Genomic DNA, 23,175 nt, shown 5'->3' with positions numbered 1-23,175 from the left:
TTAACACAACCCTTCAGAGCTACCTTCTATAGCTTCGAATCATTCACAATTTCCCCAACAGTTGAAAGCTCATCACGAGCTTGTTGGATCCTCGCGAGGTAAGATGTTATGATATTTGATCTGTTCATCATGATGCTGTTTAATTTCTCCTGCAACACCATCTTCTTGTTTTTGTTTGTGCTTTGATAACGATCAATGAGGACTACCCTCATCTGACATGCCGTGTCCTTCCCTGATATGTGAGGAACTATATGATCTTTCACACCATCCAAAATTATACACCTTGCTTTCATATCTTTGAGATCATGCTCAACTGCTAGGTTTGGATTTGAAGGAACCTGAATGTTTGTGTTCACAAAATCCCACAGACCATTCAATTTTAGAATCATGGTAATTTGTTCCTTCTGGGGACTGAAGTTAGCAGTCTCATCCAACTTGTCTTCATATCGCAAACTACTCAGTGATGCCATCTTCACAAATCGACCTTGGCCACAAAACCCCAACTACAAAATAAAAAAAATAATTTTGCTATTGTAGAAAGAAGAAACTTACTGCTGCAAACCCTAGTGATCTCAGATCTCTCTCTTAGAGTTATCTAGAAAGCTCTGATACCATGTTAAATCTAATAATACTAGCCTAGATTTATTTTCTCATGACAATTATTTATTCTCAACAATTTATTTAATTAATCAAATAAATTCTGAATTAACGAAAAATAAAATCACTAGTATTTTACCTCTAGAATTATATGCAACGGAAAATAAATAAGGAGAGATCAATCACACATTGCAACAGATAAATAACCACAACAATTCTCTGTCATTCATTAATTTGGAAAATTAGGGTTTTTGACCCACAATGAATTACAAGGAAAAATTCACTTACTGGGACCTGTAACTCGACCCCCATTGGATGAATTTAGCCTGCTAGAAATCGGTCTCTGAAGGAACTAGGCTTGGAGTATTTCAGCCCAACAATTTGCTAGCAAATCGACCTTGTGTCTTCTCTTCGAGTTGCCATTGTGCCTCAAGAAATTAGGCCCTGGCAAATCAGCTTTTCCAATCAAATCAACCTCCCTCTCTCTTCAACAACTTGGCCCTGCAATCTCCAACAATTTGGCCTCTTGGATACGCCCTTGAATCCTCTTGTAGTCTTCCTCCTCTATGCTTCAGTCTATTGAGCCACTCGCACTAGAGAAAATCACTTTCTCTTGTTGTGTCTCTCTCGTGTCTTCACCTCTTAGGCTTCTTTTTATAATCTTCATTAAGCCCAGATCCCTAACCTTAATCTCCCTTCTAGAAGATCTTGGAGATCAATGGTTGAGATCATTTCTAAGTCACTTAAATAATTAAATTATTTATCCTTAGAAAATGACTTAATAGTCCACAATAATTAATTAACTTTAATTATTGTACTTTTCCTAAATTAGACTTAGGAAAGAAGACATAAATCATTTACTCCACCAAGCAAGCACCTAAAGAGACAATAAATCGTCTTTCATATGCTAAGGGATATCATAAACTTCAACAAAATTAACATCTTTCAACTACATCAACCTCTCAAGGGTAAAATTTTGGGGCTCTTTCTCAAAGACGGGGATAAAAGGGAGCTAGTACCGGTGATAGATAGCAATCAACCTAAAGAATGGATGTGGATAAAAGGGATATGCAGAGAGTGGTAATTATGGATTATCATGGGCACACTATATCAATCGATGCCTTCTATTTGTAACTGTCTTGGATAGTGGAATGAAAGGCCTCAAGGAAAGTCACATTGGACTATGGGTAAGGGATAACCACCAAGGTGAAGTGTGGGAGCAAGTATACAACCAAGAACGGTCAATCATCGAACTCAATTGTGATCCATACTAGAATGCCCTTGATTTTAAATGAAAGAACATGATTATAGAAATGGTTAATGTATTTGATAATGGATGGCACAATTTCATTTGAGAAGTAAGCTAGATGATGAAAAACACTGACCGAAGCATGGATAGAGGGCTTTTGAGGCATAGCTATATATGGATCATCATAGGTCTGCTGGCTAGCAAGCTAGAAGCATGGATAGAGGGCTTTTGAGGCATAGCTATATATGGATCATCATAGGTCTGCTGGCTAGCAAGCTAAAAGAATAAGAGAAAAGTTTGGGCTTACCCACTTGGGTGGGTAATATTAACAAGCCTCAACAAACCATTAACACTAGGAAATTCCCCGCTATCTTATGTGGTATAGAAGGGACGAAATAGCTTAGAAAACACAACAAGAGATTCAATATGTGTGGCCCCAATTTCCCAAATCTGTTCACTTAATGGGGGTCTCATCGATAAATACTTAGACATTTTCAACCCATTTCACCCCTATGCACATCACAAATACGACTAGCAGTGGCACCTTTGCCTTGCTTAGCAACGTAGGTGATTACTCTCGACAAAACAGAGGGTAACAACCAAATTTGTGTGTAGTTTACATGAATGTATTGGTCTATCGCAGAGTAGAGGAAGAATGCCAAAATGAGGAATCTTGGTAAATGTAGAAGGAAGCTTGCCAAAGGAAGTAATGTGGATTAAATATAAATATTTGCATGAAACACGATGTATTGTCTTCTCCTCAAAGTTATTGTACGAAGAGTAGTGAGGTGCTCTACGTCGTAGTGTGGGGGATGTTGTCACAATTTAATTATATTAAAAATTAAAAGAAATAAAAAATAAATAATTACATATATGACAGTATTTAAAAATATTAAACCATTTTAGATCTTTGTTAAATTTTGATCTATTAAATATCAAGAGTGATCAAATTTCTTTATGTTTATTTTTTAATCGTTTAATATGAAGGAATTAATACGCGATATGGAATTAAATAATTAAAAAAATTACACATTAAGAAATTTATATCTCTCGGAGCTTAATAGATCCCGGTTTAAGATGAATCTTCACTGATAGTTGATCAATACCTCGCACTTCTATGATTGACACGTGTCTCACTCCATCTCGACATCACATTGCCATTTGTTAATTCGTTATACCTCCTCTTTGCCCTTTAGTCATTCTCATATGATTGTGTTCATTTTTATAGAGTTACGTACATCATATTCTTGCCTTACTCATGATGTCTTTCAACTTATAATTTTCTCTTTTTTCTAGCCCTCTTGGCTGTTTACACAAACATTTTCTGGGTTGGCATGTATGAATATGTGAAGCAAAACCTTAGGAAGCATGTATCAAGGTTTTGGGTAGTTAGTGTGAGGCCATAGGAAGGAAAAATAGGGATACCCTTATTTATATATATATATATCGCATGTATACATATATCATGCCCTGTAGAGAATATATATCGAAGGTTTCAATCATATCTTTGACTTGTGCAAAGAAGGGGTGAAGATGGAGTAGAGAATCTTTAGGGAGGAGGCATAATGAACTATACGATGTTAAGTTTAACAGAGACACTATACCTCTATTAACATGAGAAAAGGGAAGAGCTTCATTGTAGAAAGACAAGACAGGTTTGTAATGAAAGAGACATTTCTTAACAGAAACATATCTGTGGAATCAATTATTGTTTGAGGAAGTTGATAGGGTCGTTCGTTGATCCAAATATAAATCTTTGGTTCCAAAAAGTTAAATCATATATCCAACCCCTTTGGTCAAATGAAAAACCTACCTTTCTGTATACATATACATAAAACTTAGACAAGTTTAGAAACTACGTAAACAATCGATAGTTTAATGGTTAGGATAAGCTTGAAATAGTTGTCATCTATTTCAAGGCACTATTAAATCATTTTTAAGAAGGGGCAGTATACAATGAACTTGAGAAGTGAAATTATATAAATTTTTCCATTGATGATTAGAATAAGTCAATGGTACTGGAAGTACTGCATGCCAAAATAGCAATCAAGGGAGTACAAAAGGCATTTCTCAAGAATGGCGATCATAGATCGATCTGATATTATAAATATTTGGTTCAGAAAAGTTAAATGAAATATTCAATCCTCTTTGTCAAATGAAAACCTACCTTCCTATATTCATGCCCCAATTTTGATACCTACAATGAACTTGAGAAATGAAATTATATATATTTTTCACTTAATGACTAGAATAGGTCAAAGAAACTAAAAATACTAGTATTTAAAAATATTAAACCATTTTAGATCTTTGTTAAATTTTGATCTATTAAATATCAAGAGTGATCAAATTTCTTTATGTTTATTTTTTAATCATTTAATATGAAGGAATTAATACGCGATATGGAATTAAATAATTAAAAAAATTACACATTAAGAAATTTATATCTCTCGGAGCTTAATAGATCCCGGTTTAAGATGAATCTTCACTGATAGTTGATCAATACCTCGCACTTCTATGATTGACACGTGTCTCACTCCATCTCGACATCACATTGCCATTTGTTAATTCGTTATACCTCCTCTTTGCCCTTTAGTCATTCTCATATGATTGTGTTCATTTTTATAGAGTTACGTACATCATATTCTTGCCTTACTCATGATGTCTTTCAACTTATAATTTTCTCTTTTTTCTAGCCCTCTTGGCTGTTTACACAAACATTTTCTGGGTTGGCATGTATGAATATGTGAAGCAAAACCTTAGGAAGCATGTATCAAGGTTTTGGGTAGTTAGTGTGAGGCCATAGGAAGGAAAAATAGGGATACCCTTATTTATATATATATATATCGCATGTATACATATATCATGCCCTGTAGAGAATATATATCGAAGGTTTCAATCATATCTTTGACTTGTGCAAAGAAGGGGTGAAGATGGAGTAGAGAATCTTTAGGGAGGAGGCATAATGAACTATACGATGTTAAGTTTAACAGAGACACTATACCTCTATTAACATGAGAAAAGGGAAGAGCTTCATTGTAGAAAGACAAGACAGGTTTGTAATGAAAGAGACATTTCTTAACAGAAACATATCTGTGGAATCAATTATTGTTTGAGGAAGTTGATAGGGTCGTTCGTTGATCCAAATATAAATCTTTGGTTCCAAAAAGTTAAATCATATATCCAACCCCTTTGGTCAAATGAAAAACCTACCTTTCTGTATACATATACATAAAACTTAGACAAGTTTAGAAACTACGTAAACAATCGATAGTTTAATGGTTAGGATAAGCTTGAAATAGTTGTCATCTATTTCAAGGCACTATTAAATCATTTTTAAGAAGGGGCAGTATACAATGAACTTGAGAAGTGAAATTATATAAATTTTTCCATTGATGATTAGAATAAGTCAATGGTACTGGAAGTACTGCATGCCAAAATAGCAATCAAGGGAGTACAAAAGGCATTTCTCAAGAATGGCGATCATAGATCGATCTGATATTATAAATATTTGGTTCAGAAAAGTTAAATGAAATATTCAATCCTCTTTGTCAAATGAAAACCTACCTTCCTATATTCATGCCCCAATTTTGATACCTACAATGAACTTGAGAAATGAAATTATATATATTTTTCACTTAATGACTAGAATAGGTCAAAGAAACTAAAAATACCGCATACCTAAAAAGAAATCAAGGGAGTACAAATGGCATGTCTCAAGAATACAAGAGAAAATCCCAAGGCTTGAGGAACAATAATAAAAGCCTACAAATCATAGGGAGTCGGCTATAAAATACAATATTAGAATAGTAGTTAAATACGCTTTAAGTAAGAAGAGGGGTTAGTCGCTATCATCATTAGAGTCAGGAATGGCAATGTCCACCCTAAAAACTTGTTTCATGATGTCCTAGAGAATGACTTGGATTTATCGGCCACTGGTCGAGTGGTTTGCCATGTCCTCCAAATGTTCACGCTAGGATAAACATGCCATCTCAACAGAAAATATTATTGTACATGTAAATCACGCATTTATTAGATATTTATTGTCTCTGATGACAGTTTCTTTACCATGGGGCTTTGGGATTGGACTATGTACCACTTCTCTTAAATTTCTGCCAGAAACACATAATAGGATTGAAAGTGCATATACTCTCATCAAATTTTCCCTTTTTTGGGGAATGTCTTAAATTTTTTGAATTTTTACATCTTCATTGTTTTTATCCTTCAGTTACGTATTGCTTAGAGCATCATCTATTTGAATTTCTTCATACGTTTATGCTTTCTAAGGGTGGTGCTTCTTCGTTTAGTGTAGAGATTGAGCAAGGTTTTGTGCCTTTAGATCAAGTTTATTATATATGTTGCTCTTGCATGTTTGTGTTTGTGTGGGAATAGTTTGAGAGTATGCTTTCTAATGAAGTTTTTCTGGATTTAGGTGTTTTTTGAATCTTTTGATGAGCCATGGGAGGGTCATTGGATTCCATCTAATAAGGAAGATTACAAAGGTGTAGTAAATTCATGTGATTATTTTCTTGTGATAAAGATTGCCTGTTTTTGCAATTATGCTTTGACACTTTAATTGTTTAAAATTACGCCTTGACACTTTAATGTGAGACCCAGTCTTGGTTTTACTGTTAGTCAATGAACTTCGGATTCTAAATTTTGAATTTCATACTGATAAACGTAATTTTGTCTGATCTAGCACACTTTCAATCCAGAATATTTGTTTGGCTCCTTTGATCGTTAAATAATTTTTATATGATGAAAAGGCATATTGATGTTCTTCCGTTTTCACAGGAAAGTGGAAGCATGGAAAGAATGATGCTTATAATGATTATGGCTTGCTTGTCAGTGAGACGGCAAGGAAATATGGTATAGTGGTTGAGACACCAAAAGTGCATTTCAATAATGATCCAGTGGTTCTGCAATATGATCTGAAGACACAGAATGGACTGGAATGTGGGGGTGCATATTTGAAGTTTTTAATGCCCCAGAAGGTTGGATGGGACCCAAAACACTTTGATAACGAGTCTCCTTATTCTATCATGTTTGGTCCTGATAAATGTGGTTCCACCAACAAAGTCCACTTCATCTTTCGCCACAAACACCCTAAGACAGCTAAGTATGTTGAGCACCATTTGAAATACCCTCCAGTTCCTACAGCTGATAAAGTCACTCACATATATACCGCAATCATCTATCCAAATAACACAGTCAGGATTCTTATAGATGGAGAAGAAAAGAAGGCTGCTCATTTTCTTTCTGAGGATTTTGATCCTCCTGTTCTGCCTCCTAAGACAATACCTGACCCCGATGACAAGAAACCTGAAGATTGGGATGAGCGAGCTAAAATTCCAGATCTAGAAGCTAAGAAGCCTGATGACTGGGATGAGGATGCACCTATGAAAATTGAGGATCTCGAGGCAGAGAAGGCTGAAGGGTGGCTAGATGACGAACCGGTGGATATAGATGACGTGGAGGCTATGAAACCTGATGATTGGGATGATGAAGAAGACGGGGAATGGAAAGCTCCTAAGATTTCGAATCCTAAATGTGAATTGGTACCAGGTTGTGGCAAATGGAAAAAGCCACTTAAGAGGAATCCTAACTATAAAGGAAAATGGTATCCACCTATAATTGACAATCCAAACTACAAGGGAATCTGGAAACCTCGTCAGATTCCTAATCCAGATTATTTTGAGTTGGATCGTCCAAACTTGGAAGCAATTGCTGCTATAGGAATTGAAATCTGGACTGTGCAGGATGGAATGTTATTTGACAATATTTTGATTTCTGATGATGATTCTGATGCCAAGGAATACCGGGACAAATATTGGAAACCAAAGTTTGAAGTTGAGAAAGATAAACAAAAGACAGAAGAAGAAGCTGGGGCTCACATATTGGGATTTCTTGCTGGTATCAAGGTGAATAGATTTTCTTTGCTCTGTGTACACTGTAGAAATTTGAGCTGTTATTAAATTTTTTGTGATCTATCTCCAGTATTACTTTCCATTTCATTCAAGCAATATGGTCAATGCAGATAGAGTGAGATCTGGCACACTGATTTGTTTACCGAATTAATGCATTATTTTAATTGCAGGGTAAAATTATTCATTCACTATATAAGTTTGCAGATGTTCCATCACTGTCACCATACAAGAAAAATTTCAGCGTGAGTATTTTCAATTGTAAGCTTTTGTAAGATTTCTATATTTTGAAGGGTTGGCAGTTTCAACAGAATTTGGGTGAAATGAGTACATTAATTTGCTATAAGTTTTAAGGGTAAAAGAGTTTCCTCTGCTTTTACTGATTTCTCCTATAATGTTAAAATTGTTCATTATTAGACCATTGGTTGAGGAAATTGTCATAAAACTATTGGTAAAATAATTTTTGTTCTATTGGTTACCAAACTGTGTTACAGTACTGGTGCCAACAGAAGAGTCAGATATAATGCATGTAAATTCTTATATGGACTGTTTAGGACAAGTTTCATTTAGAATCTTGTCTATGTAGAAAGGGTACTCTGTATAGTTGCATCCTTGGCTCATTCATTTGCATGACTTATATACTTTGTTTTGTGCATTAATGTAATATAAGATGCATTTTTCAGAAGGAAAGTGCTTCATTCAGAATTGGCTGTCTTCTTAAGCATTCCTTTCAATGTTTGTATCGATTTGCATGTATTGGTTTATCTCTTTAGTTAACTTTCTCGAGTTGAAGTTAACTTGTCAGAAGGTTGCCGAATGTTATAGAGCATCTATGCTTTTAGTGCTAGGGAAATTCAATAGTACTCATTTTTGTAGTTAGCAAAATTTTCTAATATATAAAATGAAAAATATACATGCCAGTGGTGAATTTCGTGATGGACAAATATTTTTCTGAATACAGATCAATGAAAAGATTGAAGATTTAGAACATTTTACATGAATTATTTTAGTAATTGCTGAAAATTTAGCCAATTGACGGAAGACATTTTCTGTTAGTGTTTGTCTAATATGGTGGATGCCATTTTTGTTAGAAAATCAGAAAGGCAGAAAGATTTTCTTATTGTTGATAATTACTTGCGATATTATTATGTTCTTCTTTTATCTTTGTTTCATCAAGCAATTATCAAAAGCAAAATATGAAGATTAGGGACACCAGATGTAGGCGGACAGCCAAGGCTAAAACCCCTATGTAGGGAAAACCCAGTCAGCGAACTCTTCCTTCAGTAGATTCAAAATCAAGATGAGATAGACCAAGATTCTAGACCCACAGACCTTCCTCCTCCACCAAGTCAGCCCTTCCTCCTTGTAAATATCCTTTTCTTAGTCTTCCAAATGTCAGCCCTTCAAAGTGCAGCTTCAATCCAGAACTTTGATCCAGCAGCAGAATTTTCGGCCGAGCTACTCCAGAATTTCGGCCTCCCTAGCAATTGCTGAATTTCAGCCTTCCAGCAAAACTCCAGAACTTCGCATGTGTGAGATGAGAGAGAGAGAAAAAATTGAATTCTTGACCTTGAAAGAGACCTTCTTTGCCCTTAGACTTGTCCTCCTCTTCCTTGGAATTTCGCACTTTTCCAGCTACAATCTTCTGCAAATCGAATTTGCTTGTCTTTTTCTCCAAATGAGGTCGAGTTGCTCCAATATATAGGCTTCTTGTGAGGTCGAATTACCTTGTTTGAGGCCAACTTGTCCTTCCTTGAGGCCAACTTGGTGGAGGAGGCCTAGAAGACCTAAAATATAATAAAATAAATTTCTTCTTTGACAAATAAATCCCAAGAAGGGTTCTTTACATTATGACATGGACAAGGACACTTGACATAAACCCTAGAAGCCTTCAATGGAGGCTTTGACCTAAAAAAATTGACCCAAGCATGAAACCCATGCTTTAATAAGTCAATTTAATAATAATAAAATTGCATTTTTCTTTCTTTTGACAAATACATTATATTCTGACTTAAATACATTTATGAAGACCGGACCTAGTTACATTCTTCAACTATTTTGTGACATTTTTTGTTATTATAAAATTTCAGTATAATATGTTGAGTGTCATTTTGTTGCTAGTTAATGGGTACAAGTTTCAGAAATGTTGCTTCAGAGGGAATGACAGTACTATATTGTGTATTTATGTTGTCTATTTATGCAGTGTTTGAAATATTTTTTTTGAGCGTAACCGTGAATTTTGTATTGATTAAAACCACTGTGCAGAGGACACAGTGTATATACATCGATTACAAACTTATTAAGCTTTTTCACAAGACATGGATCCGAGATCCAGAATCCTCCTATTCTACATTTCTTTACATATATGCTCCCTTTAAGGAGAGAGAGTTGTTCAAAATTTATCCACTGATATACTCTCCAAAACACACCCAACAAAAAGCAAAATTTACAATTCATCAAAACATTCAAATTTACTGGTTGGGAGGAGGCTCCTCCCTCTGCTGGTTTAATTTGCTTTGATCCTCCAATTCCGTGATGTCATTTGAGTCTTCCACCCCGGGCCATTCAGCTTGCACATTTCTTTTGTGCACCAGATGTTCTATTTGACTTCTGAGATGATAAATCTCATCCTCCAAGTGCTGAATTTTCTCTTGCAAATCAGTCATGAACCCATGATCACATCAATGTTGGCGTACAATTGATTGACCTTACTGCTGATGAGGTTTACTTTCTGCTGCAATGTATCAAATTTAATATCCCAATTACCTGGGACTTCCGCACTAGTCATATTTCTGGATATTGCCAATATGTTGGAGACCAAAGGAGCTGAGAGATCTCATGTGGGTCTCTCAGATTGTAAATTGAGGGCATGTTGAAAGGACCACCCCCCAGGTGGTTGAACAACGTCCTCCAAAGGCCTGAACCCACCTCTACTTTCTCCACTGAACAGGCAGATCAAATGAACCACCCCACTCACCAACAGAATCAACAGACCCAATGACCAAGGGCTCATTAAGCCTGACGAAAATGGTTGCTGCAAACTGTGCCACTAGAGACCACACAAAAACCAAAATAGTTCAAATAGCTCTCCAACCAGTTGAGAAAAACTGAGTGAACATGGACCAGAGGAGAAATTATCCTTCAAAGTCTGAGCAACACATGCATTTCTCAATTCAATAATGCAACAAGAACAGATTGACCAATATTCGAGCAGTCCTTCGGGGATTATACAAGCCTTCACCTCAATTAGCTTCCTCTGGTTATTACACCGAATTTTTCCACTTGTTCTAAGCCTCAAGCCACAAGTCCAGGATGACAACCAACCAAAAAGAATAAGTGTGCAAGGGCCTATGCACATATAATCTAAATCCTTGCATCCCTTCAATACAATCAGTACAATATTGAACTCCGCTGGAAGATGAGAACCGATTAATCCATCCTTAAACCAAACAACAGGAAAGAACCGAGCCGAGGGAGGAGGCCCTAATTACACCAGACCACAATTTTCAAACTCAATCGTACAGAGTCTCAAGACCTCACAGAACAAAAGAGAAACATGCACAACACACAACCCAAGCGTATACCTCAGCAGCGTAATCACCCAGACCCAGATTATAAACAACGTCCAACAGAAAAATTACCTTGACCTTGAAATGACAGCCGAACAACTATGAGAAGACACACGCATTGAGCGTCCAAACCTTCCCCTGTCGGGCTTAAATAAAGGCCCCAAAGTATTGAGGGGGCTCAAAAACTGAGAGTGCCTCCCTGAGAGATCATGCTGAGTCTCATCTCTGTCTTGAAGCATATCCCACCATAATTTCTTTCCCTTGAGGCAACGTACCAAGCATAACTCCCTCCTATAATCATCATCACACAACAGCTGCATTGACACCATCATCCAGCCTGCCAACGGACTTGAGCTCTGGATTATCCAGCCATAACTCTCCATCAATTCCCATCATAGCCCGTCTTGTCTAGCAAATTCCAGAGTATATCTCAAGCCTTCCCCAAAACTTGCCATGATCAAAGCCAACTGAATTGAATCCACCTTATGCCTAGATGATCGACTGTATGGTCTGTCCATATGCGAGAAGCATCTATTTCTTAAAGAGCCCAAGTGGGACTCATGGCTTCTCTCGACCCCATGTTGGGAGAGACACCAATCTAATGATGATTGGATCATGGATGGAAAGGTTAGGGAAGTGGGGCATATCCCCTTGCCCTTCTCCAAACGAAATTCTTTTTGGTCAACTTAACACCTATGTTTACCATATGATCAGCTATCAAGTTATTTATCTTTAGAATACAAAAGCATCACTTTATAGGAATTTTATTGTAAAGGCCTTGAATTCTATGAAATATGTTTCTCAATCTCAAATCCAGGGGAGAGATCCAGAATAGAGATGATATATCAATGAAGTAGAGTCCCCCTAATATGGACACTTCTTGGACTTTCAAATTTACTAGTTGAAAAAGTTCTTGGTATAGAGCGTAAGCTTCTGCAATGTTGTTTGAGGCAATGCCTAATCCCCAAGAAAACTGATATTCTTCTTGGTTCTTAGGGTGCTAAATCACCCCCCTGCTCCTGCCACCTCTGATACAGAGCTTGAAATATCAACCTTAAGAAAACTGTAAATATTGTGGTAGATATTTTGGAAGTAAACTGTTTGAGTTTGAAATGTTCCCAATGTTTTGAGTGGACACTTGACCCATCTTTAGGGGATTAGTCATAAGCTTAGAAGGGTAGAGAAGAGTAACCATAAGTGAGATTATTAAGGTGCTAAAAGGAGGTAGCCATTATGCCAAGGCGATAAAATTAATAATATTTCAAAAAAAGGGAAAATGGTAAAAAATTAGTTGGTTACTAATAAATAATGGTTAGGTAAGAATAAAATAAATGTTTGTTGGTCAAAACTGAAACATGAATAATAATAATTGAAAAAGAATGATACAAATGATTTTGGTTAAATATAAAATAATAATAATAATTCAGTTGTATATATATATATAAAGTTGGATGATGATACTACTACTGCACTCATGGATAAGACATAATAAAATGAAAAAAATAAATTAGGGATAATTCACACTTATATAAGTAGAGGGAAATTAATATATCATTGTTTAGAATTATGGAACATAACATTAAATGAGTGAAACGGGGTAGGGGCATAAAGATAAAATGAATGGAATGAAACATTGTAAACGGTTTAAGGAGAAACGAGGGTAAAAATTTATGGAGAAATTATTAAAATAATTAAAAGTAGAGATAACAAATAAAGGAGGGAAGATATCAAATGGTTTAGGACATAAAAACAATTAAAAATTTAAATGACATAAACAAAGGATGAAAATAGAGGAGAACAATTGACGGAGAAATTCTAATCACAATGCTGGTGGGTAATGGGCTGCTAGGTGTGGTTCAGTTTATAGTCATCATTGTGACTAAAGTTGTTAGGATGCTTTTCAATTTCAAGGGCTTCTCTAATGATATGGGTAGAATAGTGAGAAACCAACGCTATGGCTTTGGTGTGATCAAAACAAATCAGATGTTTAGTGTTATGACAATGCTCTACAATTGCAGATTTGTTAAAGCAATTGGAAGGATATCGACTAGATGCTCCTTAAGGTGAGTTTGGATAGAGTGGCTGGTTTGGCCAATATAGGTTTTACTATAGGAACATGGAATTTGGTAAACACCTTCACAATGGAGTAGGTTTATCTTATCTTTGATGCTTTTGAATAGTTGTGTGAGAGTCCTGTGTGGCTTAAATAAGGTTTTGATATTCTTTTTGGCTAATATTTTGGAAATATGGTTAGTAATATCGTGAATATAAGAGAAATTTGAGCTTGTGTTGGAAGGGTGGAGGGGGAGAGCTTTGGTTTTGGTTATAGAGAGGAAAGTTATGCGAAAGGATTTGTTATTAGGGTATTTAGAATAGTCATTAGCTTGAAACACTTTATTAAGGTAAGAGTTTTCATTATTTAAATGATGGGGTGTCGAAATTCAAATAACTTTGGACATGAGTTTTAATTGATAGGTAGGGTGATGCCCATGAATGTGTTTGTTTGTATGGCTGTTTTTGCAATAAACTTGGTGGGAAAGGAAGACATTAAGTTTTTTTAGTAACGATGATGTCGGAGAAGGGGAGAGAATTTTCATGTTGGGTTTCCATAGTAAATTGAATGTTGTCAGATGTGTTATTGAGGTGGTAAAAATGAGTTTAGGGAGGATTGGCCATGGGGTTTGTTATCACAAAATCTAGCGCCCTAGTTCAAAGCCTCACTATGCACTCTAGGTTAAGGGAAACAACGAAATCAACCACTATTGTCACCTTAATAGTTGTTCACTTGTTGTTTGGTGGATGGATACTATCCCCACAAGGGAGGCTTCCCCAACAAATCTTAGAGATTAGGTAACCCAAGAATTCCTAGACTACGTATTGTCCAAGGATTTTGATAAATAAACACCTAAAGATAATATTCAATGGAGTAGGGCTCTAGGTGAGATAAGGGAACGAGTTCAAAGGACCCATGGCTAAATCTAGAGGGCTAAGATAGGCTCAAATAGATCCTCAATACATGTTACCTTGAAATTAATGATTGCGGTTATAAATTAGGGTTTTTAGTAAGCACAATTTACCAGTGTTGCAAAAATCGCGATAGCATAAAAAAATCGCGACTTTTTCTTTTCGCCGATAAAATCGCCCGATTACTACGCATTTTTTTCTTCAAAAAACTCGCTAAAAAACTCTTGATTTTTTCGACATTATCATGATTCGATGGGAAATAATCGCCAGGCTCTTGGACAACGCGTTTTATAAGGGAAAAAAATGATTTTTTTTTTGTCATTTTGAATAAACAACAACGTGGTTTGAGAGTTGAGGAAGAGAGGAAGCCTAGAAGGCGTCTACTAGGGCAGAGGAGGAGGAAGCCTGGAGATTTTAGCATCCCAAGCAAGAGAACTTCGTCTTTGGATCAAATTTCTTTGGCAAACCGTGGTTTCCAGGCATGGGCACCAAATTTGACTTTTTGTTTTTGCTTGGGTTTTTATAACCCATTGATTATCAATGATTTTTGAGTGGATTTGATGGTGTTTTTTTTCATTTTTGTTGCATAGAGTGGAGAGAGTTCATTTTGGATTGAGTTGAGGTTTTTTTGTTTGTTTGTCAAAAATTCAATGTGTTGTGTCATGTATGTAATTTTTTTTAAATTTTTGTAACTTGCAATTCTTATTGTGCCATAGGTTCAACTTCAAAGTTCAAACTTCATCTTACATTAAAACTCAAGAGTTCAACCAAGTTACAAACATGCCAAGGAAATTGGACCCTCTGTGGGAATTTGGTGAACCTGATGGAGGGTTTGATAGATTGAACTTCTCTTGCAAGTTGTGTGGGCAACATATGTCGGGGGGGTTTATAGATTGAAGTATCACCTTGCACAAATCCCTGGACATGATGTAGGGCCTTGCAACAATACAAATGCGGAAATTATTCGAAGAGCCATGAGATCATTGGAAGAATTAGAGCAAGAGAGAGTGGCCAAAGCAGATTTGAAGAAGCAACTAGCAGGGAGGGTGTTAGGAGGTGAATATGGAAGTGGCACTGGTTCTACTTCAGCATCAATATCTACAACCAACCCTGTAGCTGCTTCATCATTTTTTTTCCTAGAACCACACCTGGTTCACAACCATCTATCATTTCAATGCTTAAAAAAAATGAGAGAGAACACGCTGACAAGTTGTTGGGCAAGTTTCTCATTTGGAGTGATTCCTTTCAGCGTTGCAAGGAATAATCCATTTTTCCAGCTTGTTGTTGATGCTATTGCAACTGTTGGCCCAGGTTACAAAATCCCTTCTTATGATGACTTTAGAGGCCGCATTCTTCAAGATGAAAAGGTTGAATGCACCAAAAGATTGGAGGAGTTTAGGGCATCATGGGCACAAACAGGATGCGTTGTAATGTCAGATGGTTGGACCGACCAAAATGGGAGAACCTTTATAAACTTCTTGGTTAGATGTCTTAAGGGGACAATGTTTATGAAATCTGTTGATGCATCTTCACATATCAAAGATGCAAAATTATTATGTGATTTGCTGGATGTGTTTATTTTGGAGGTGGGTGCAGAACATGTTGTCCAATTCATAACGGACAATGCTACAAATTATGTTGCTGCTGGCAGGATGCTTATGGAGAGGCATCCTAATTTATTTTGGACACCTTGTGCTGCACATTGTATTGATTTGATGTTGGAGGACATAGGAAAAATTTCTTTGTCAAAGATATTGTTGACTCATCAAAAACCATTACAAAATTTATATATAATCATGCATCTGCACTTAGCTTGATGAGAAAATTCACCAACAACAAGGAGTTGGTGCGCCCCGCTATTACACGGTTTGCCACCAGTTTCATTTCTCTTCAATTCCTCTTGAATTCTATGTGGGATGTGATGAGAGTGTTTCTTTCAGAGGAGTGGCGTGCTTTGACAATGAGCCGCAAACTAGAGGGAGAGGCCATATGCAGATTAGTTTCATACCAGGAAGACTTCTGGGCGGGAGTGCAGGAGGTGTGCACCGTTATTGAACCTTTGGTAAAGGTTCTTCGATTAGTTGATGGTGAGAAGCCCGCAATGGGTTATTTGTATGAGGCCATGGATAGGGCCAAAGAATCTGTTCGAGCCTACTATAATGATAAGGGAGATGAGGGGTTTCAGAAACAACTCCTCCTATGGGAAGTGATTGATGAACGATGGAACAACACACTCCATCGTCTCATTCATGTTGCAGAGATCTCCCTGAACCCCACATTTTCTTACCCATGTGGGTTTTTATTTGATGCCAAAATGATGGATGGATTCTTAACCTGTGTTCATAGGATGGTGCGATCTCCAGCAAAACGTGCAGAAATCTCAAAGAAATGGAGATATACAGGATAGCAGGTGGCACATTTTGCTTTGAGATGGCTGTAACTGATAGGAAGACTACAATGCCAGGTATTTTCAAATTTCATTGTCTCTTCAAGTTCATAACTTCATACTTTGCTTCAACTTTCAAATTTTATTTTATTTTCTCATGTTTATCTTATTTGTATTCTTGTTGTAGATGCATGGTGGACTCGCTATGGTGCTAGAGTACCCCATCTGCGAAAGCTTGCCATTCGAATTCTTAGCCAAACATGTGGCTCCTCAGCATGCGAGCGCAACTAGAGTGTATTTGAAAAAATACACAACAAGAAGTGCAACAAGTTAAACTTAGAACTTAAAATATTCCAAATTTCCAATTAATTTTTTTAATTCATTAAATAATTTATTTATTTATTATTTTATGATCTTTGTACAGGTTGGAGACCCAACGACTTAATGACATGGTCTACGTCTACTACAATCTTTGATTGTGGGTGAAGCAACTTGAGAGGATACCTGATATGGAGGCCATCTCATTGGATGGGATTGACACCACTGCTGCATGGAGGGTTGAGGTCGAGAGGCCTCTCATGGAGTCTGCTGATGATTGGTTAGAGCAGGAGGTAGTGGAAGGCGTAGAGGGAGAGGAGGAGGAGGAGCAACAGGAGGAGGTGACACCACCTACGCAGGCTACCCCTGCCACCAGTAGAGGACGTGGTCTACCTCCTATAGCTCCTAGTTCTTCAGCTTCTAGAGCACAACAGAGTCCACTGCGAACTCCACTGACATCTACATCTAGAGGGAAAGGGAAAGCTATTGCATTTTCTCGCAAGAGGGGCAGAGGAAATCAGTAGTATTAGTTATTTGGTTCATTTCATTGTATATGACATTATGACTCATGATATAAGATACATTATTATATTTTTTGTTGATATTTTGAGGCTAAGTTGGGACTCAGGAGTCAGGTCTTACTATTTAGGACATGATTCACTGTTATGTGTGATGTAGCATTAGAAATGATATTACACATCTTATATATTAGTTCTTTTATCATATTTATGTGTCAATGTATTTATTTTATGTTTTAGATGCTTTAGATATTAAAATAATTGAAAAAAATGAGTATTTTTGTATTTTATGATTTTTTCCCGATTTTTACCGATTTTCTCCCAATTTTTACGATTTTTTTCCTATTTTTTCCTCTCGCCGATTTAATCCTGATAACGAATTTTCACAACATTGCAATTTACAGTATGCAAAATTTATGACAACAATATTAAACAACCTATAATTATTGATAAATAATAAATAATCAAAGGCTATTGAATGAGTAAAGAAAGAAAAAGATTACAAGAATTTTTCAATGGCTGAAAATGCATAAACAATTATAAAACCCTAGACGTCAACTCTAAAAAATGGTTGAAAATTGCGTGTATAATGATATTTTTCTTTTCCAATATAATAGCTGCAAAACCTAACCCTAGGAATATGAAAATCTAAGATATTTTATGATATTAAATGCATATTTTGCTGTAACCTAACCCTAGTTTACCTTATAAAACAATAAAAAATGGAAACTATTTGATTTAGAAGATTGACTCACAAAAGACTAGTGCCTTTATCAATCTTGAGTATATGGAGTAAAAAAAAAGGCGAGGTCAATGGTAGAAGACTTTGATTGGAGTGATTTCTGATAGAGAAAACCTAATGTTGAAAAATTCGGCATAAGGAATAAATCGACAAGGGTCCGAAAAACGAAAAATTGTAATAGTCGTGAAAAAATCAACGAAACATGGGCAAAATTAAAAAAATATATATTTTTTTTTCAATTTTTTAGCATCTAAAGTATCCACAACATCAGATAAATGCATTTCCACATAAATATAAAAATAAAAATAATATATAAAATGTATAAGAAGTCTAGTACTACATCACATATCAACAATGAATCATGTCCTAAATTTCGAGTCTTGATTCAGCCTTAAGAGTCAAAATATCAACAAAAGACACAATAAATGTATGTCATCGTCATGAGTCATCTACAATAAGATAGGTACATAAACTAGTGAGTTCCTCTGCCCCTTTTATGGGAAAAGGTATTGGATTTTCCTCTAGAGGAATGAGGCCCTAGGGTTGGAATTGGAATTTGACATACTCCAAAAGAAGAATTAGGAGGTAGCCTTTGATGTCCTTTGCTGGTGACCCCCTGCTGCTGTTGCGCCTCCCTCCTCCTCTACCTCTCTCTCCCCTGCAGCTGCTACCTCCTTCGATGCCTCCTCCTCTAACCAATCAGGGACTGATTCCATGGTAGGCCTTCGGTCTCAACCCTCCATGTAGCAATGGTGTTAATTTGATCCATTGAGATGGCATCCATGTCAGGGGTTTTTGGAAGTTGCCTCACCCATAATTGGAGATTGTAGTATACATAGACCATGTCATTAAGGCACCGGGATTCCAACCTTTATGAGGGTCATAAATTATAAATTAATAATTATAAAATCTAAATATTAAAAATAATAAATTACAATTTATAATGAATTCAAAAATTTAATTTGAATTTTTTTAACCTATTGCACTTCTTTGTGTGTATGTTTTCAAATACGGTCTAGTTGCATTTGCATTTAGAGGAATTACTTGTTTGGCTAAGCACTCAAATGTCAAGATTTGGGAGATTAGGTACTTTGCCACCATAACATGTCCACTAAGCATCTATGGGTTGAAACAAATAAGAAAAACATAAGAAAAAACATTGAAAATTGAAACTTGAAGCAAATTATGAAGAGACAATGAAATTTGAAAAAACTGAAGCTTACCTAGCATTTGGTCTTCCTATCCTTAATAGCCATGCTAAAGTTGAATGTGCCACCTATCAACCTATATATCCTCATTTCTTTAGAAATCTCTTCACGTGCTTGCTCAAATGGCACCATCTTCTCAACACAAGTGAGGAATCCATCCATCACCTCAACGTCAAATTTGAAACCGTAGGAGTAAGAAAATGCAGGGTTGAGGTAGATCCCTACAATATGAATGGAGTGATGGAGGGTATTGTTGCATCACTTATCAATTACTATCCATATCAACTGTTGTTTCTCAAACCCCTCATCCTCCTTATTCTCATAATAGACATAGATGGCTTCTTTGGCCCTATCCATGGCCTCATACAAGTAGGCAATTGCAGGCTTATCTCCATCAACCAATCAAAGAACCTTTACCAAAGGTTCGAATATGGCACACACCTCCTCCACTCCTACCCAAAAGCTCTCTTGATATGAAACTATTCAGCATATGGCCTCTCCATTTGGTTTGTGGCTAAAAGATAAAGCACACCACTCCGGTGAAAGAAATATGGTCTTCACATCCCACATAAAAGTTATCAGAGATTGAAGAGATATGAAACTAGTGGCAAACAGTGTAATGACAGAACGCACCAACTTCTTGTTATTGCTGAATTTTCTCATCAATCTAAGCACAAATGCATGATTATATATAGATGTTATTATGCTCTTGGATGATTCAACAATATCCTTCACAAAAGGAATCTTTCCTATATCTTCTAACATCAAGTTAATATAATGTGTAGCACAAGGTGTCCAAAACAAGTTAGGATACCTCTCTATAAGAAACCTGCCAACAACAACATAATTTGTAGTGTTGTCCATTATGACTTGGACAACATTCTGTGGACCTACCTCTTGAATGGAGATTTCTAACAACTCACATAATAATTGTGCATCTTTAAAATGTGTAGATGCATCAATTGATTTCATAAATATTGTTCCCTTGGGACAACTAGCCAAGAAGTTAAGAAGGGTTTTACCCTTCTTATTAGTCCAACCATTCGACATCATAGTGCATCTAGTGTGTTCTCACGATTCCTTAAACTCCTCCAATCTAGCAGTGCAATCGACCTTATCATTTTGAAGAATAGTCCTCGTCAACTCATCATAGGAAGCAGTTTTGTACCTGATCCAACAATAGCAACAACATCAAACATAGGCTGGTAGAATGGACTGTTCTTGGCAATGCTGAAAGGAATGTCACTCCATAGAAAACACCTAGCCACTAGCTTGTCAACTTCTTCTTTTTTTTAAGTGTCAATTTGATAAAGGGTTGTGCACTAGGTGTTGTTCTAGGAACAAAAAATGATGAAACAACTGAGGGGTTGGGCACTGTGGATGTGGAAGGTGATGTTGAAGAAGCACTCTCACTTGTCCCCTTGCAATTTGACTTCTCAAAACTTCCCTGTTATCATTGGCTTCATTTTTATCTTGCAGTGGTTTGATGGCTTTACGAATGATTTTTGGACTTGCATTTGGGCAAAGTTATATATTTTGTCTTGGAATTTGCCCCAAATGTTATTTCAATCGGTTGATGCCTCTTGATGTATGCTTTCCACACAACGTGCAATGCAAAATTTGTCTATTGAACCCCCCCCCAGGTTCACCATATTCCCATATAGAGTCCAAATGTCTCGACATTCTGTCTTCAATGTAATGATCGGAGCTTGAACCTAGGGCACAATTTTTTTTGGAAAATAATAAAAAACCAACATTTTTAAAAATTGGAGTGCAGGAAAAAAAATTTGAGGAAGGAAAACCCTCTTCACTCAAGGAAGATGGGAAATATTAGGAAACCATCTCCACTAAAGGAAACATGTATGGCTGAAAAGACACTCCTTTCTCCCTAGCAATTCATGAGAAAGAAAGGGTCATTGAAACCCCTATATAATTAGGAAAAAAAGGGAAAAAACGGGTGAAATCATTGCCTATACTTGCAAGTCTGTAGTTGCTAGAGAGAAATTGTTGAACAATGGAGAAAAAACGATCACAACTAAAAAAAACTTGCTTTTCTCCTCGGTGCTTAGAAACCCTTTGCTTCTCTTGAGAGCTCGAAACATGTTGGGCATGCAAAATCACCCAAAAAAGACATCAAAAGCTAATTTAACTCGCTCTGGCAACAAATTTGGATTTTATCCATTGACTCTGGGAAAAATCAAAACTTTTATGATAAAATCAAGAGTTTTTAAAATAAAAGTTTGTCGCTAAAATCAATGCTCTGAAAAACTATTGAGTCGACGATTTTATCAAGACTTTTGCAGCACTGAGAAAACCTCTCAATCTAAACCCTAGCAATTTTCAATCAATTGGAGATTTAAGGTTAGGAAATGCTATGTTAAGTTTTCTTGATGGATACTTGGTGACGAATTTGCAAAGTAGATGCTAGAGCCATAAAGTATTTAATATATCAAGATGAAAACTATTGAGAAATCTAGGGCATAGTTATTATGTGATTTCTCTTCTATTAGTAACTACTTCTGAGTGCTTTTTACTTATTTAGACTAGGATCTTCTTTTACTTAAGTTATTAGTGTTCTTCTTCATCAAACAACTACCAATGCATAAACCATAAAGAGACAAGAAACACAAAATATAGGCTATCATCCATGGCCAAAACCTAAGTTGCACTGAAACGGATACGAGAACGGATACAAATACGGGGTTTGAAACAGATACGAGATATTTTAAAAAAAGCTGGATACGATACGACAAGGAAACGACACACACACACACACACACATATATATATATGCTAAAATAAAAATTTCATATTATCATTCATGTTTTAGTCTTTAGAATCTAGATTCTATATTTAAAAATACATAATCATCATCATAAATTCAACATAAACAAATCATCATCATCAATTTAGTATAAACATCATCATTATCATCATCAATGATTATTATAACATTCAAGTTGGCACCTTTGATTAAAATGTCAATACCTACTCACAGTTTAAAGGAATATGAGATTGTTTTCAGAGTCACATCATACTTCATGAAATTATATATTTTTCTAATGAATTTGACAACACTAACACAAAGGCAACATAGTGAAGTTGACTTTATAAATAGTATGTTGCACAATATCTTGGTCTAGACTCTAAAGGAGTCACAACATGGAAATATTGTTTAGTATCACCAAATATAATGTAAATTTAACCATTGTAAATAACAACGTCTACACATTATAAATTAGACTATATTTCAGTAGCTACAATAGGAGATGCTCTAAAATTCATAGAAAGAAGTAAGCTGGATTTATTTATTCACAACCTAAGGTCATATGACCAAGAATCAAGATGCCACAATTTAAGCAATTAAGTATTGTGAAGTATGATACTAGTAAAGAAATGTTGAGAAATTTAACCTAATGCAAAGACATTGCTTCCACCAGCCAGCCAACTTTTTGGGTAACAACTTTCCTTCTTGATTTCATAGATACCTTATGAGTTTCCATTGCAAATTCCAGGTTACTATCCTTTAGATCTAGCATTGTTGAAAACTTCTTGGCAAATACCTCTATCATGTCATGAATCCTTTTTCAAGATAAATGTTCACTTTTAGATGAGCTGTAATCAGTGGATATAAGGTCTGCAAAGAATTCAGTTGCATTTACATGCTTTGGACAAACAAACCTAGAATATATTCTTGCAATGA

General features: G+C 36.0%; 1 protein-coding gene across 2 annotated transcripts in view; it reads left to right on the top strand.

Moving 5' to 3' along the window:
• The window catches only part of LOC149224950 (calnexin homolog), an 86,452-nt gene that overhangs the window by 5,671 nt on the left and 57,606 nt on the right, over positions 1 to 23,175 (top strand). For both annotated transcript variants that reach the window (XM_089386353.1, XM_089386352.1), the window contains exons 2-4: positions 6,276 to 6,345; positions 6,638 to 7,764; positions 7,941 to 8,012. In XM_089386353.1, the coding sequence (XP_089242479.1) occupies positions 6,276 to 6,345; positions 6,638 to 7,764; positions 7,941 to 8,012 (1,269 nt within the window). The remainder of the gene's footprint in view (positions 1 to 6,275; positions 6,346 to 6,637; positions 7,765 to 7,940; positions 8,013 to 23,175) is intronic.

Source organism: Pinus tabuliformis, chromosome Q, assembly GCF_031772625.1.
Source record: "Pinus tabuliformis cultivar Carrire ecotype Pingquan chromosome Q, CPIR1, whole genome shotgun sequence".
NCBI lineage: Eukaryota > Viridiplantae > Streptophyta > Pinopsida > Pinales > Pinaceae > Pinus > Pinus tabuliformis.
The sequence above is the reverse complement of the archived record's forward strand: the minus strand, read 5'-3'. Positions and strand labels throughout refer to the sequence as shown.